The sequence below is a fragment of the Tetrao urogallus genome, assembly GCF_951394365.1.
Source record: "Tetrao urogallus genome assembly, chromosome: 2".
Lineage (NCBI taxonomy): Eukaryota > Metazoa > Chordata > Aves > Galliformes > Phasianidae > Tetrao > Tetrao urogallus.
Genome location: NC_136814.1, coordinates 107,700,837 through 107,714,155, shown reverse-complemented (window position 1 = coordinate 107,714,155; position 13,319 = coordinate 107,700,837). Strand labels below are relative to the sequence as shown.

General features: G+C 43.4%; 1 protein-coding gene across 1 annotated transcript in view; it reads right to left on the bottom strand.

The window, feature by feature from the left end:
- The window catches only part of CDC5L (cell division cycle 5 like), a gene marked incomplete at both ends in the record, with an annotated part of 30,605 nt that extends 18,012 nt beyond the window's left edge, over positions 1 to 12,593 (bottom strand). The window contains 9 exons of the mRNA XM_079550013.1: positions 2,090 to 2,238; positions 3,386 to 3,574; positions 4,882 to 5,026; positions 6,450 to 6,668; positions 6,912 to 7,011; positions 7,829 to 7,956; positions 8,685 to 8,846; positions 9,571 to 9,674; positions 12,549 to 12,593. Of these exons, the coding sequence (XP_079406139.1) occupies positions 2,090 to 2,238; positions 3,386 to 3,574; positions 4,882 to 5,026; positions 6,450 to 6,668; positions 6,912 to 7,011; positions 7,829 to 7,956; positions 8,685 to 8,846; positions 9,571 to 9,674; positions 12,549 to 12,593 (1,241 nt within the window). The remainder of the gene's footprint in view (positions 1 to 2,089; positions 2,239 to 3,385; positions 3,575 to 4,881; positions 5,027 to 6,449; positions 6,669 to 6,911; positions 7,012 to 7,828; positions 7,957 to 8,684; positions 8,847 to 9,570; positions 9,675 to 12,548) is intronic.
- Positions 12,594 to 13,319: the final 726 nt, after the last annotated feature.

Here is a 13,319-nt window from a genome sequence, read left to right as displayed (position 1 = left end):
GCCACCTGGGGCAAGTCATTCACTCTGAGCTCCTACAGTGTAACAGCTGTCCCATCTTATAACATAACGGATTACTCTGAAAGTGCTGCTTCCCTTTCACTGCTAATTCAAGGATAACTGTATCACATAAATTAATTTTAAGCATACAAGGTTAGGAAAAATGAATTATGTCTTAAATTCCATGGGCCTTACTTGCTTCTCCTCTAGATTATTCCAATAACCTCCTACCTGAAAAATTACAGGATATACAGACGTGGCCTTGGATAGGCACAAGTTTTCTCTTGCCTACTTAGGATGAGATTTCATGTGGTGATGGTAACAGTTTAAAAACAAAAATAAAATGTGATAAGGAGCTGTTAAAGAAGCAGAAAAAACCATCTTCATGTTTTCAAATGGTGATAGGAGGATGGCTGGCTAGATGATCTTGACCATCCTTTGCAACCAAATCACAATTCTATGAAATGAATGTTTCATATTACATATATATGCTTACTTGATTATGCTAGCAGAAAAAGCTTTATGCTAACTTTCCAGAAAAAAATATTTCTAGGTAAGTGGATTCTTTTTTAGCTGTCTCAGTTCCACCCACATTATAAGATTCAATGTTATAACATAACTCTTAGAACTAGGACCTGACAAAATAAAATCTAATGGAGGGCACAACCTCTCAAGGTATTGGATTTTTACACTAACACTGAACTTTTATCAAGAAGCCAAGCTGATACAAAGCTTATTAAAGCAAAGTCATATTTACCTGGGTAAACCTGAACTTCAGAAGCTGAAAAAACAAAGCAATACCTCCATACCTCAGAAAATACAAATATTTTTAATATACAATGACCCAAACGAACATCCAGATCCCCCCAGGACATTTCTAGTCATTCTACACCTCACTTACTCCAACAGATCATTCGTGTAGATTCATTAAAAGCACAGGGCTTTTGCATACAGCTTTTAACAAAACAGAACTGCTTTTGAAAAGCTGCCATAAAGGTCCCTTTTACTTCATTCTCTACTTCTACTGGCACGACACAAGTCAAAATAGAACTTAGGTTGAAAAATTTGACAGACAAAATGTACCAAGCATATTATTTTTTAGCTCTATGGTATTTGGCTCTTGTGGGATATATATTTATTCAGGACCCACTCTCAGAGTTAAACCAACAAGCCCACACTATTTAGATTGGCAATATAAGGAATATTTAATTTTAGATTTATATGGCTTATAAAATATTTACCCCAGCTTTTCAAAAATTCCAAATGGATTTGGCTAAAGGACCTCCCACCTTCAGCTCAGAGCTAATGCTTTGGAAAAGCTAGAATCCACATATGGAATGACATGCCACCTTACTACTAATGCTCTGCTATTGCTTTTTGTATTGCTATTGTATTGTATTACAGTACAATTTATATTGCTGTAGAGTACAGAACACCTCATCCTGGACCAAACATGACTGAATTTGGAGCAGCTCTCCTATGAGGAACGGTTGAGGGAAGTGGGCTTGTTCAGCTTGGAGAAGAGAAGGCTGTGGGGTGACCTCATGGTGGCCTTCCAGTGCTTGAAGGGAGTGGATAAACAGGAGGGGGAGCGGCTGTTTGTGAGGGTAGGTGGTGATGGGACAAGGGGAATGGTTTTAAAGTGAGACAGGGGAGGTTTGGGTTGGATCTGAGGAGGAAGTTTTTCCCCCAGAGGGTGGTGAGGCACTGGCACAGGTTGCCCAAGGAGGCTGTGGATGCCCCATCCCTGCAGGCATTCAAGGCCAGGCTGGATGTGGCTCTGGGCAGCCTGGGCTGCTGGTTGGCGACCTGCACACAGCAGGGGTTGGGACTGGAGGAGCGCTGCGGGCCTTTGCAACCCAGGCCATGCTGGGATTCTATGTGTTGCACACAGTAGAAATAGCAATGAAGATAACGTGGCTGAGTTTGTCAAAAACAGAAAATGAAAAAGTTGTTCAATATATGCTTGAAACAAAAGAGAGCTGAAACACATTTCGAAGTGCTGATCTGTCTCTTCACACAGACACCCACTTCCCCACCCCATCACATAGGTGCTCAGCCAAGCACCCACTGGAAGAAGAGTTTGCTTTACCTGAATGGTGTGGAAAGCACAGTATTTGGAGTCTGAACAACCTGCCTCTGCGGGGTTACCCCTGAGAAGTCACTTTCATGCAGGGGGGTGTTAAGACCTCCTTTCAACGGCGTATCCACATTTGTGAGAGCCATAAGATTCTGTGCTTCCTGTAAACCACACAACACACAGTATGTTACTGAGACTTGGGGGGTCACACTCTACTATGTACGTTTAACAGGTTCACTAGCAGTAAGAATAACTGAAGTTATTTGAATATCCAATCAAACTGTGTAAAATGTTTAGCACTTCTATTACACCAGTACACTGGATATTAACAAACCATTACATTCTGCAGAAAGGCATTTTAATTTTGGCTTGCTACACTCCATAAATTTAAAAGATTCATCAGTCATCTTAAAGATCCTAAAGATTCCACAAGAAATATCACACTGATACCCTGAAAATTCACATCAATGAAGGCCTAAGGCCATCCAAACTGCACTTCGAAGATATTTCCCCACCACACTTCTAACTTTGCCTGTCACCATAAAGAATTAAGGCACACAAAAAATAAGCTGAGGTAAAGAAACTACTGCATATAGCAGAAAATAGTTTGATAATCCTTATCTTAAGTGTTTTTAAGCAAATAAAGTACTAGGAAAATATTCTTGAATTGTTTCCATTAATTCTGGTTTACTCAAGGGGAAAAAAAGGGAATACCAAAACTAAGTTGTAAAAAACATAAAGGAAATGGTTTAAAGGATGTGAACATCATGCCTATTTTTGATACTTGCTTACACAGAGAGAAATTACATGAGACACCAGGAAAATGGTTAATGGTTAACGGCTGTTTGTGAGGGTGGGTGGTGATGGGACAAGGGGGAATGGTTTTAAAGTGAGACAGGGGAGGTTTGGGTTGGATCTGAGGAGGAAGTTTTTCCCCCCGAGGGTGGTGAGGCACTGGCACAGGTTGCCCAAGGAGGCTGTGGATGCCCCATCCCTGCAGGCATTCAAGGCCAGGCTGGATGTGGCTCTGGGCAGCCTGGGCTGCTGGTTGGCGACCTGCACACAGCAGGGGTTGGGATTGGAGGAGCGCTGTGGGCCTTTGCAGCTCAGGCCATTCTAGGATTAATGCTAAACATGGTAACAGCTGATCAGACAGGGGAAGATCTGCATCCATGCCTTTCATTGCATCCTGCAGAGTGTGCACCAGCTCAAACCCCAATATCACATGTCTAAGGAATGCTTTGATGCCACTTGCCCTTTTATTTAGCTGACCACTGCAAAAGTGTAATCCGTGCATTTAAACTGTACCTGCAGGATCCTGTCTTGTGCTGCCGGAGTTTTGGGAGTCCTCAGAGCTATGCTGTTGTTGGTCACACTATATTCAGACAGAAGAGTGCTGGAGGCTGAGTTTGTAATTCCAGATTCCTCAGCAGTCTGGCGTGCAATCTCACTTGCCTGGCCTACTTTAACAACTTCTTCAAGCTCTATATCAGATATCTTTGAAAGGAAAACAACAAAACAAAGCATTATCTTTAGAAAAACAAAATCCGTATTGCATGTCAGGAGGTATTCCCCATTTGTTTTAATAACACCCTCACACCATTACTCCCTTCCCAGATATGCATTGCATTAGTGCTACATGCATGCTGAAACCAATTAAGAAAAAGTCATGTTTCTAAAATAGCACTGTCACAAGGTACATCCCATCCCCCTGATGCAAAAGGCTCAAATACACACCGATGAAATTTATCTCCTTCAGACATTTTCCACCAAGTCTACTTTAAAAATCAGTCCAAGTACAGTGTCCTTAGGTAAACCTATTGCTTCTGGTCTACGTATGCCTTCCAGTAAAGAGAGAATCTCAAGGCATAGTAAGATAAATATGACTGCTAGACTAATTTGACAGAAGTGGAATTGTTGATTGGCTTTGGCCTTTTAAGTGGTTTACTGAGCAATGTACTGTGTCCAGGTCTGGGGCCCCCAATAAAAAAAGGCAGGGAGCTGTTGGAGAGGGTCCAGAGGAGGGCCACAAAGATGATCAGAGGGCTGCAGCACCTCCACTACGAAGACAGGCTGAGGGAGCTGGGCTTGTTCAGCCTGGAGGAGAGAAGCTGCAGGGTGAACTCATTGCAGCCTGCAGTACCTAAAGGGAGCCTACAAACAGCAGGGGAATCAACTCTTTGGAAGAAATCATCTGAGATATATTGGGCTTATTAGAAAAGGGTGGTTTGGTCCTCTTGACAGTGATTTCCTTTGCCCCCTACCCAAGCTATAAGAAATGCCCAAGGAGGCTGTGGATGCCCCATCCCTGCAGGCATTCAAGGCCAGGCTGGATGTGGCTCTGAGCAGCCTGGGCTGCTGGTTGGTAACCCTGCACATAGCAGGGGGTTGGGACTGGAGGAGCATTGTGGGCCTTTGCAACCCAGGCCATGCTGGGATTCTATGAAATGAAAAACATATAGCTTGCTTGGTAAAACTCAACTCTTTGAAAGGGCAGATAACAGCAGGACAAGGGGAAATGGTTTGAAGTTGAGGGAGGGAAGATTTAGGTTGGATGTCAGGGGGAAGTTCTTTGCTATGAGAGCAGTGAGGTGCTGGAACAGCTGCCCAGAGAGGCTGTGATGCCCCGTCCATCCCTGGAGGTGTTGGAGGCCAGGTTGGATGGGGCCCTGGGCAGCCTGGGCTGCTGTGAAATGGGAAGGTTGGTGGCCCTGCATGGCACAGGGGGGTTGGAGCTTCGTGATCCTTGAGGTCCCTTCCAACCAGGGCCATTCCACGATTCTATGATTCAATGCACTGTTTACCTGAGGTGCAGGAAGCACTAGTTTACTTCTTTTTTTTGTAAACTCTGACACCCCGCTGGTCTGCAGAATAGCTGAAGGCAAGTCTGATTCTTTCTTTCGTTTCATGTGTTGTTTGTCCTTTTTGCGCTCTCTCCCCTCCCTTTCGCTGTTATTACAGACAAAAGAATCGTTTTAGAGCAGCTACAAAATAACACCAAAAACAAAGCTCTACTCTAACAAAATAGGCTGAAATGAAGCATGAGTCAGGAGGAATTAAATGATTTGTGTAGAAGTGATTAGATACGGTCTACAGACCCTGCAGCAGAACCTCCAAGAAAGCAGCATAATGCTTCTACATTACAAAATTAGGCAGCAGGTGGTTGGTTGTTTCAGCTACCATCACTGAAGCAAGACAAAATGTCAGTGCAAGAACTGAGCTAGCTACAAAGTGGATGGGAACAGTCCCTGTTCCTCCAGCAGCAGCCGAAGGAAGAACATTTCCTGTGGGACATGGGAACTATGTTTCCTTTAGTGCTTAATAAATATGGTATATTTTTCCAAACATCAATAGATTCAGGCTGTGAAAGTGTAATTCAGTAATCTGTGGCAGTTGGAACCTCCTAACAGATCCACTGAACTAAGAACCATACAGAAAGGATTAATTACATCACAAGCTAAGAAGCTGAACTGTATGTAGTACTAAACCTATTCTCTCAGCACAAAGCTCTTGGTAAAAGTGACAAGGAATGTAACTGAACAATTACATACATGTCATATGGCTTCTGCTGAAGACGTGCATTTAATCACTTATTTCAGTGTGTTGGGGCTTGTGTTAGGAAGGCAGGGGATGAAACAAAGCTTTCAAGGAAATTCTACTTAAGATTATTACATCAAAATACTCAGATTGCATCAAAAGTAATATTGCAACAAATAGAAGTTAGTTCTGTCAGCAGCACTAACGTTTGGACTTTGAGAAAGGACTCCAAAAACTAGGAGACAAAATAAAAAGAGCTTTAACAGAATCAAGGATTTCCATTTAAAGAGCACAGATGTGTGTAAGAACTTTGATTTTCATGGCAAAAAGGTCAACCAGATATTTTAGAAAGGCAGATGCAACCTGCACTATGTCTGTCCCGTGGAAAACACAACACCTACACACAGTATTTCAGACATTTCCTGAAACTAGCAAATTCAGTTATTTATCATTACTATTATTAAATTATTGTTTATATTTTATTCCTATTTATTTATTAATTATATTATTATATGACTTCTATTTATATGTTTATATACACACCCGTGTCGATTACATCTGTATTCATGTGCTTTTACAGATAAGCAGATAAATGCTGTTTAAGTACTTGCTTACACACTTATTTTTTATATTTTGTTTGTATCTGATAAATATATGCTCACATATAGTAAATATTATGGTAGAAATGAATTATTTTTAAGTATAAAAAATACATATATACAAGCATATAGAAATATATAGAAAAATAAACACAGGAATGTATACACACGTGGTTTTTGTTTAACTGTTTGTGTTCCAACACACTGCTCCCTCCCAAAGCACAGCACATACTTACGATCTCAATTCTCCATCCAGGTCCTGCTGACGTAGCTTTCTGAAATCTGCATCCAGAATCTGGTAGTTTTCCTCTGATGTATCATAAAAACCAGGCGCAGGCTTCTTTTCAAACGGGATTTCTGCATTGTAATCCACACCTCTTTTCTTTTTCCTTTTTTTCTGTATCTCAATCCCAGCAGCTCGAAGTTCTCGTCTTTTCTGGAGGGCAGCAAGCCGTCTAAACAGACAGTAATACTGTGTGATTTGCAGTGCCCATCTATAGGTGGCTCCTGGATCCCAAGATCTGGGACTATTTAATCAATTGCTGCATATATTTAGACAACAGGAATTAACTTGTCCTAACTAACTATCAAAATGTCCAATTCTGCAAAGCCTTAAGCCTGTGCCTGAATTTATGCATTCCATATGCTCCAGAGTCCATGAAATGAGTCCCAGTATCTGAAACTAAGCGTATACTTACCTAGCTTCTTCCAGCTGCTTCTCTCTTGCTTTTCTTTTAGCCTTTTTTCCCTGTGTATTAGCCAGACGAGCTCTAGCTTCAGACAGCATTTCAAGTTCATCTGCAATAGCACAAATACAGCTATTAATTTTGCTCTTAAACACGGCAGTAACGAGAGAGAAAAAGCGACATAAAGATTAGCAATCTTTAAAAGCTGAAGGAATCAATGCTGTCACATCATTTCTCATCGCTGAACTTTACTTTTCTCCAAGCTGCTCCAATCTGTTTTCTAAACAGTCAGATGAAACAAAGGTTTCAAGTAAAAATGCCTACCGCTAAGAAGAAACCAATGCAGAAAATCAAAATGCATTTAGAAAGATGCAAGCTGAATGCATGAATGAAATGAAGTAACTTCATTTGCAGCTAGATTCAGTAGCACTGTGTTGGTTAACTTGTTCTGTTTGCATTCAGATCCAAGAGCACCCTACTACTGAACCTCTGACTGTTCTGCATTGGTGCATTCATGGCATTCTACCAATGGGCAATTCTTAGCTCCTAACACTGTAAAGTGCCAGGAAAATAAAAGTTGTGTTGTGCTGTGTTTCAGTGCGAGTGTAACTAGGATGTAAGGAAAAAGATGAATATACAGAAGAATGATGTCCCCCAACAGAGCATTTGTCAAAGAAATAAAATGCCAGTCAAGGTGACTAAAAGAAATGAGAAAGTCAGAAAACTACAAAGAAAGAGAAAATGAAAAAAGTTTAACCAACTGATCAGGCACATAATTCAGATAAAACCAAAAAGAGAGAAAAAATTGATTCCTCTGAAGGAATTAAAAATAAGACAGAAAAACAGTTCCAGAGTATGGAATTTCTGTAAAAAGGAAAAGCAAAGAAACCAGACAGCTGTCCGAAACAGCAAACAAATTCCTATCTTACCTTCATCCATATCAATAGGATCTGGCCTGGCTGGTTTGGTTTCTGGATTTGGATCAATTTCACCAGGTTTAAGTTTCCGAGGATCATCAGCAGTTTCTTCCTCGTTGTCTCTCTGAGCAGCTTTGTCCCTAAAAATACATTGCATGCATGTTACAATGGGCTCTGTACTCCTGCAGGTGCATAACCAGCCCTTTCTCAAAACTCTCCACAAATGGATCAAACTAGAAAGCTTGTATCATACATTACACTTCTCATATAATTCATAACTGCAGAAAAGATTTATGAACACGGTAAATTCAGATAACATTAAATTAGATGAGAAGGAAAAAAACAACATATTGTAATACAAGAATGAAATATTATATAAAATATAACACTGACAAAGCTGACAGCAGAGAACTCAATCATCAGAATTAAAAAAGCTCACAAGGGAAAACAATTTTTCCTTCTCATGGTCCAAAGAAACCCTCTGTAGCACATAGAAGTGATGGCTGCACATTCAGCCATTACAACAGCATGGGTTTTCTGCTGTTTGTTTTCCTTCTCTCTCTTACATACTCACTCATGCTTATCAGAAGGACAAACAACACCCACGTAAACCTGAAACTGAAGCTCAGAAAGTGGGTCAGCCTTGACAATACTGTATTCAAGCCCATTCTCCTGAATTCCACGTGCTTCCTCCTTTGTGTTAAGCACATCAACAATAAAGAAATGATTCTTAGAGACTTGCTAGTGGAAGGACTCAGTCTACTAGCAACCACCATTCTTTAGCATAAATGGAGAAGAGAATGATGCATCAATACAACAAATTGTGCAGATTTTCCTGCTGCGCATCTCTAGTAAAGCAGGAACTCACAGAAGAAACTCATAGTGCTCCAAACACTGTGCGGCTGTTCTCCCAATGATCGGGGCGATGGTTCTCCACTGGGTTGGCATTAGCTTGGCCAGGTGCAACAGCTTCTCTTCTTCTTCTCGTGACCACTCTGTCTTTTTGATGCTTGGATCTAACCATTCGTACCTGTTGGAAAGTGAAAAACCATTCAGTGGGACAGTCCCGAGTTATCCATCAATTTGTCTTGAACTAATTCACTGCAGTGTTTCCTCAAATCATCACAATGAGATTTCATAGAATCATAGAATGGCCTGGGTTGAAAACCTTGCTATGTGCAGGGTCAGGAACCAGCAGCCCAGGCTGCCCAGAGCCACATCCAGCCTGGCCTTGAATGCCTGCAGGGATGGGGCATCCACAGCCTCCTTGGGCAACCTGTGCCAAAGCCTCACCACCCTCGGGGGGAAAAACTTCCTCCTCAGATCCAACCTAAACCTCCCCTGTCTCACTTTAAAACCATTCCCCCTTGTCCCATCACCACCCACCCTCACAAACAGCCGTTCCCCCTCCTGTTTATCCGCTCCCTTCAAGTACTGGAAGGCCACAATGAGATCACCCCACAGCCTTCTCTTCTCCAAGCTGAACAAACCCAGTTTCCTCAACCCTTCCTCATAGGAGAGCTGCTCCAGCTCTCTAATCATCTTAGTGGCCCTCCTCTGTACCCACTCCAGGAGTTTCACGTCTTCCTTGTGCTATTACTTTCAATCAATAGGAACGTGTGTTACTCACAAGAGAAGTAATCAAACAATCTCCAAACTACAGTTTCTCTGCAGACAGAAATTCATCTGCAGTTACTTCTAAATTGCCACTAATTACGAATCCAATTTTCCCAGTTGTGGAGTACCCCACTTACCATCTGGCTTTGCACTGCTTTGCTGATTTCCGATGCAGTAAGGAAGCAATACGAGACCACTGGTTTTTGCCATATTTCATCACAGCTGCTTTCAGAATTTCATCCTTAGAACGAAAAGAACGCATGTTATTATGAAGAATGACAACTGGCAAAATGGCAAGTTTGAGCTCAAGAAGACAACGCAATGGGTTTGATCTAATGGGCTGCCCAATTGGAACAGCATAGCATCACTCCTTCTGCACATTTTACTTTCCAGGTACATGAGGATTTGCATTCCAGAGACCACTAAAATCAATAAGAAGACAAGGTATGAAAAAGGTGAGGGATGGTTACCGTGGTCTACTTCATAAGCCTTCTGGAATGACTGGTTTCAATGCTCTCTTATGCAGTTTTTAAAGGCTCTGTACATCTTCCTTGAGTAACAGAGGTGAAGAGGTAGAGAGGTGCTTTTGGCAGTTTGGTAATGATAAAATAAAATTACACGCCTCTGGGTGGCTTCTTTTAAATAATACCACAACAACACCTTTTTTTGGCATGGGTTAATTTAATTGAACATGGTGTTACAAAAACAAGGAACTTTGTCTACCTTAAAATATATCACCTCAGTGTTTAGAATGCTATATGCTGAAGAGCAGATCCCAAAGCCCACAGACTTAGAGGGGAAAAAAACAGAATAGGAGCCAGGCTGCCCACATGCAACAAATTGTGCACTGATATCTGAAAGCTGCATGTCTTATCTTATCTTATTAACTGTCTTTCAATCCACCCATCAGCCCCTCTCTCTCCTTTTCCCTCAAATAAGCAGGTTCACAATTTCTGATAACCTCACAGGTCAGAAAGCGATACTTAAGTGCACCAAAGCTATTTGCACAGCCTTCTACATCACAGATGTTCCTCTTCTAAATCCTAATAAGCGCTTGTAGCTGTGCTCAGAATCTGTTCAGCTGCACGGTGCAGATGCTACTCGTCAGGGACAGATCCTCTGTCTAGCACAAACAGCTCTCAGAGCACAGAAGCACACAGCAGCTTTAAGCCCAGATGATGATGAGCTCTGGTTTGAGCTCCTGCAGGAAATAATTCATAAATTATTTCTATTTATAGAACAGCATTACCAAACATCTCTAAATCCTGCCTTGGCTTCTGAATTTTTCCCTTGTGTTACATGGCAATGCAAAAGCCATACTGATTACAATAGTGGTGGGTGCTTTTGCAAACAACCAGCCATCTTCCTAAGGACCTGATACCACCCTGTTCCACTTGGAGCATTTTTAATGCTGCACATAGAACCACAATGTTAATTAAATAGCACTAAAAATGCTATTTCATCTCTGGAGTGAAACAAAGACCTATATGACCTACTGCTGTTTCTTCTAACATTTCTAGATGACCACAAAAAGAGAGTAAGCACCCTCTGCAGACCTCCTATTTAGAAACAATTAACAAGCTGCCAAGTGCTTAAAAGCCCATAAAGTACATAATATATTTATATTTCACTGATTCTTCTCGTTGCTTTCTGGAATCACATACAGATTTGATCTTTGCAGTGTATGTTGTAGAATTCTGGATTATACAGTGTCAAGTACCTCCTTTTCCTCTGAACATCTAATAACAAATTTTCACATCCTTGAAATGTGCTATTGCTCTCTTTCTCACAACCACGTGCAGTTCTGAAAGCATGTGGTGGCAAAAACGAGAGCAAGGGAGTTGTGTTTTGTTTGTTTTATTTTTCTGAAAGATGTAGATACTTACAGATAAAATACTCTGGGCTGCAGGTGATGAGCTCACCTCATAGCCATCCTCATTGTGTTACAGAATCATAACATGACTGAAGTTGGAAAAGATCTCAAAGATCATGAGGAAGTTTTTCCCCCAGAGGGTGGTGAGGCACTGGCACAGGTTGCCCAAGGAGGCTGTGGGTGCCCCATCCCTGCAGGCATTCAAGGCCAGGCTGGATGTGGCTCTGGGCAGCCTGGGCTGCTGGTTGGCGACCTGCACACAGCAGGGGGTTGGGACTGGAGGAGCGCTGGGGGCCTTTGCAACCCAGGCCATTCTGTGAGTCTGTGATCATCTAATACAACAGTCAGCCCACCTCCACCGTACCCAGTAACTACGTCCCTCAGTGCCACATAGAATCGTATCACCTATCATATCACGTCTACACATTTTTTTAAAACTTCCAGGCAGAGTGACCCCACCACCTCCTGGGCAGCCCATTCCAATGCCTCACCACTCCTTCAGAGAAGAAATTTATCTTAATATCAAGCCTGAACTTCGTCTGGCACTACTTAGAGCTATTACCCCTGATCCTCTCACTGTCTCCTAGAAGAAGAGGCCAGGCCTCACCCTGCTACACAGCCTTTCAAACAGCTGTAGAGAGTGACAAGGTCACAGAATCAGAGAATGGCCTGGGTTGAAAAGGACCACAATGTTCATCTAGTTCCAACCCACTGCTATGTACAGTGCAACCAACCACCAGACCAGGCTGCCCAGAGTCCCATCCAGCCTGGCTTTTGAATGTCTCCCCTGAGCCCTCATTTACACACCAGTAAGGGCTTTTAGGTCACATTTCCACTCCCTCCAGCCACCTTCGGGGGGCAACAACTCTGCCTACACACTATTAGGCCCGCTCCAGCCTGAGAAAAGGACATCTGCGGATGCAATACAACCCATACACGTCCCCCAGCCGCTGCTGAAGAGAAGGGTCTGGAGAACAAGATACGTGAGGAGTGGCTGAGGCAACCGGGTATGTTCCATAGCAAAGAAGGAGCTGAAGAGCAGCACTGAGCTCTACTGACAGCGACAGAGTTGGGCCAGGTACGCTAGCAGCAGTCTGTGCCCCGAGCTGCCTACTGCGCATGCGCACCACCACCCCTCCGCCCACGCCTGCGCACCGCTGCAAAGCAGCCACCCCCCCCCCCCTACACACACACACACCACACACAAACCGCCGGGGCCCAACCGAACGAACCGAGTCCTACCTCGGTGTTCCGCCACACACCGCCTTTAATCATAATCCGCGGCATCTTGGCGGCGAAGGGGATCGATTTCCTGCGGAGAAAAAGCGGCGATGGGAAAGGAACGCCGCTCGCTACGGCGGGGCCGGCCCACCCTCGCGCAAGCGCCGCTGACGCTGTGCGCAGGCGCACAGGCGTGAGGGCGCGAGGGGGAGGGAGCGCGGTGCGTGCGCATGCGTACTGCGCGATGGAACAGAAGTGGGGCGCTCTGCGCATGCGCCGCAGCCTCCTGAGGAGACGTGCCTGAAGGGGCGGGTTGAGCGCGGGCTGATCATCGCCCCGTCAGCTATTTATGCTATTTATGTGCGTCTTCAGTGCTGACTGCTGGCTCCGTGGGTCGAACGTGCCGCCGTAGCACCCTAGCTTCCTGGGGAAACGAGCCCGAGATTGGGCGCTATCACGATCAACCTTCTGTTTTTTCCAGTGTACGATTGCCTATTCACAGCAAAATAATAAATGCTTTGATTACAAAATCCATCGTGATTTTGGACAGGCTCCGGACCCTGAGCATACAGCCATTGCAGCCGTTCCCCCCCTAAATCAAACGCAGGCACAGAACAAAGCAAACTACGTTTTTATTTTAAAAATGAGCACACTTTCGCCTCCAAACGTCTCTGAGGTGGAAGACAGAATCATTTCTGCCCCAAACGTTAATTATTAGCAGCAACCACCTGCAATAACGATGCTTGACAACCTTAAGTTCCACCTGCAAATATCTTCTTGCCCCCATCTGCA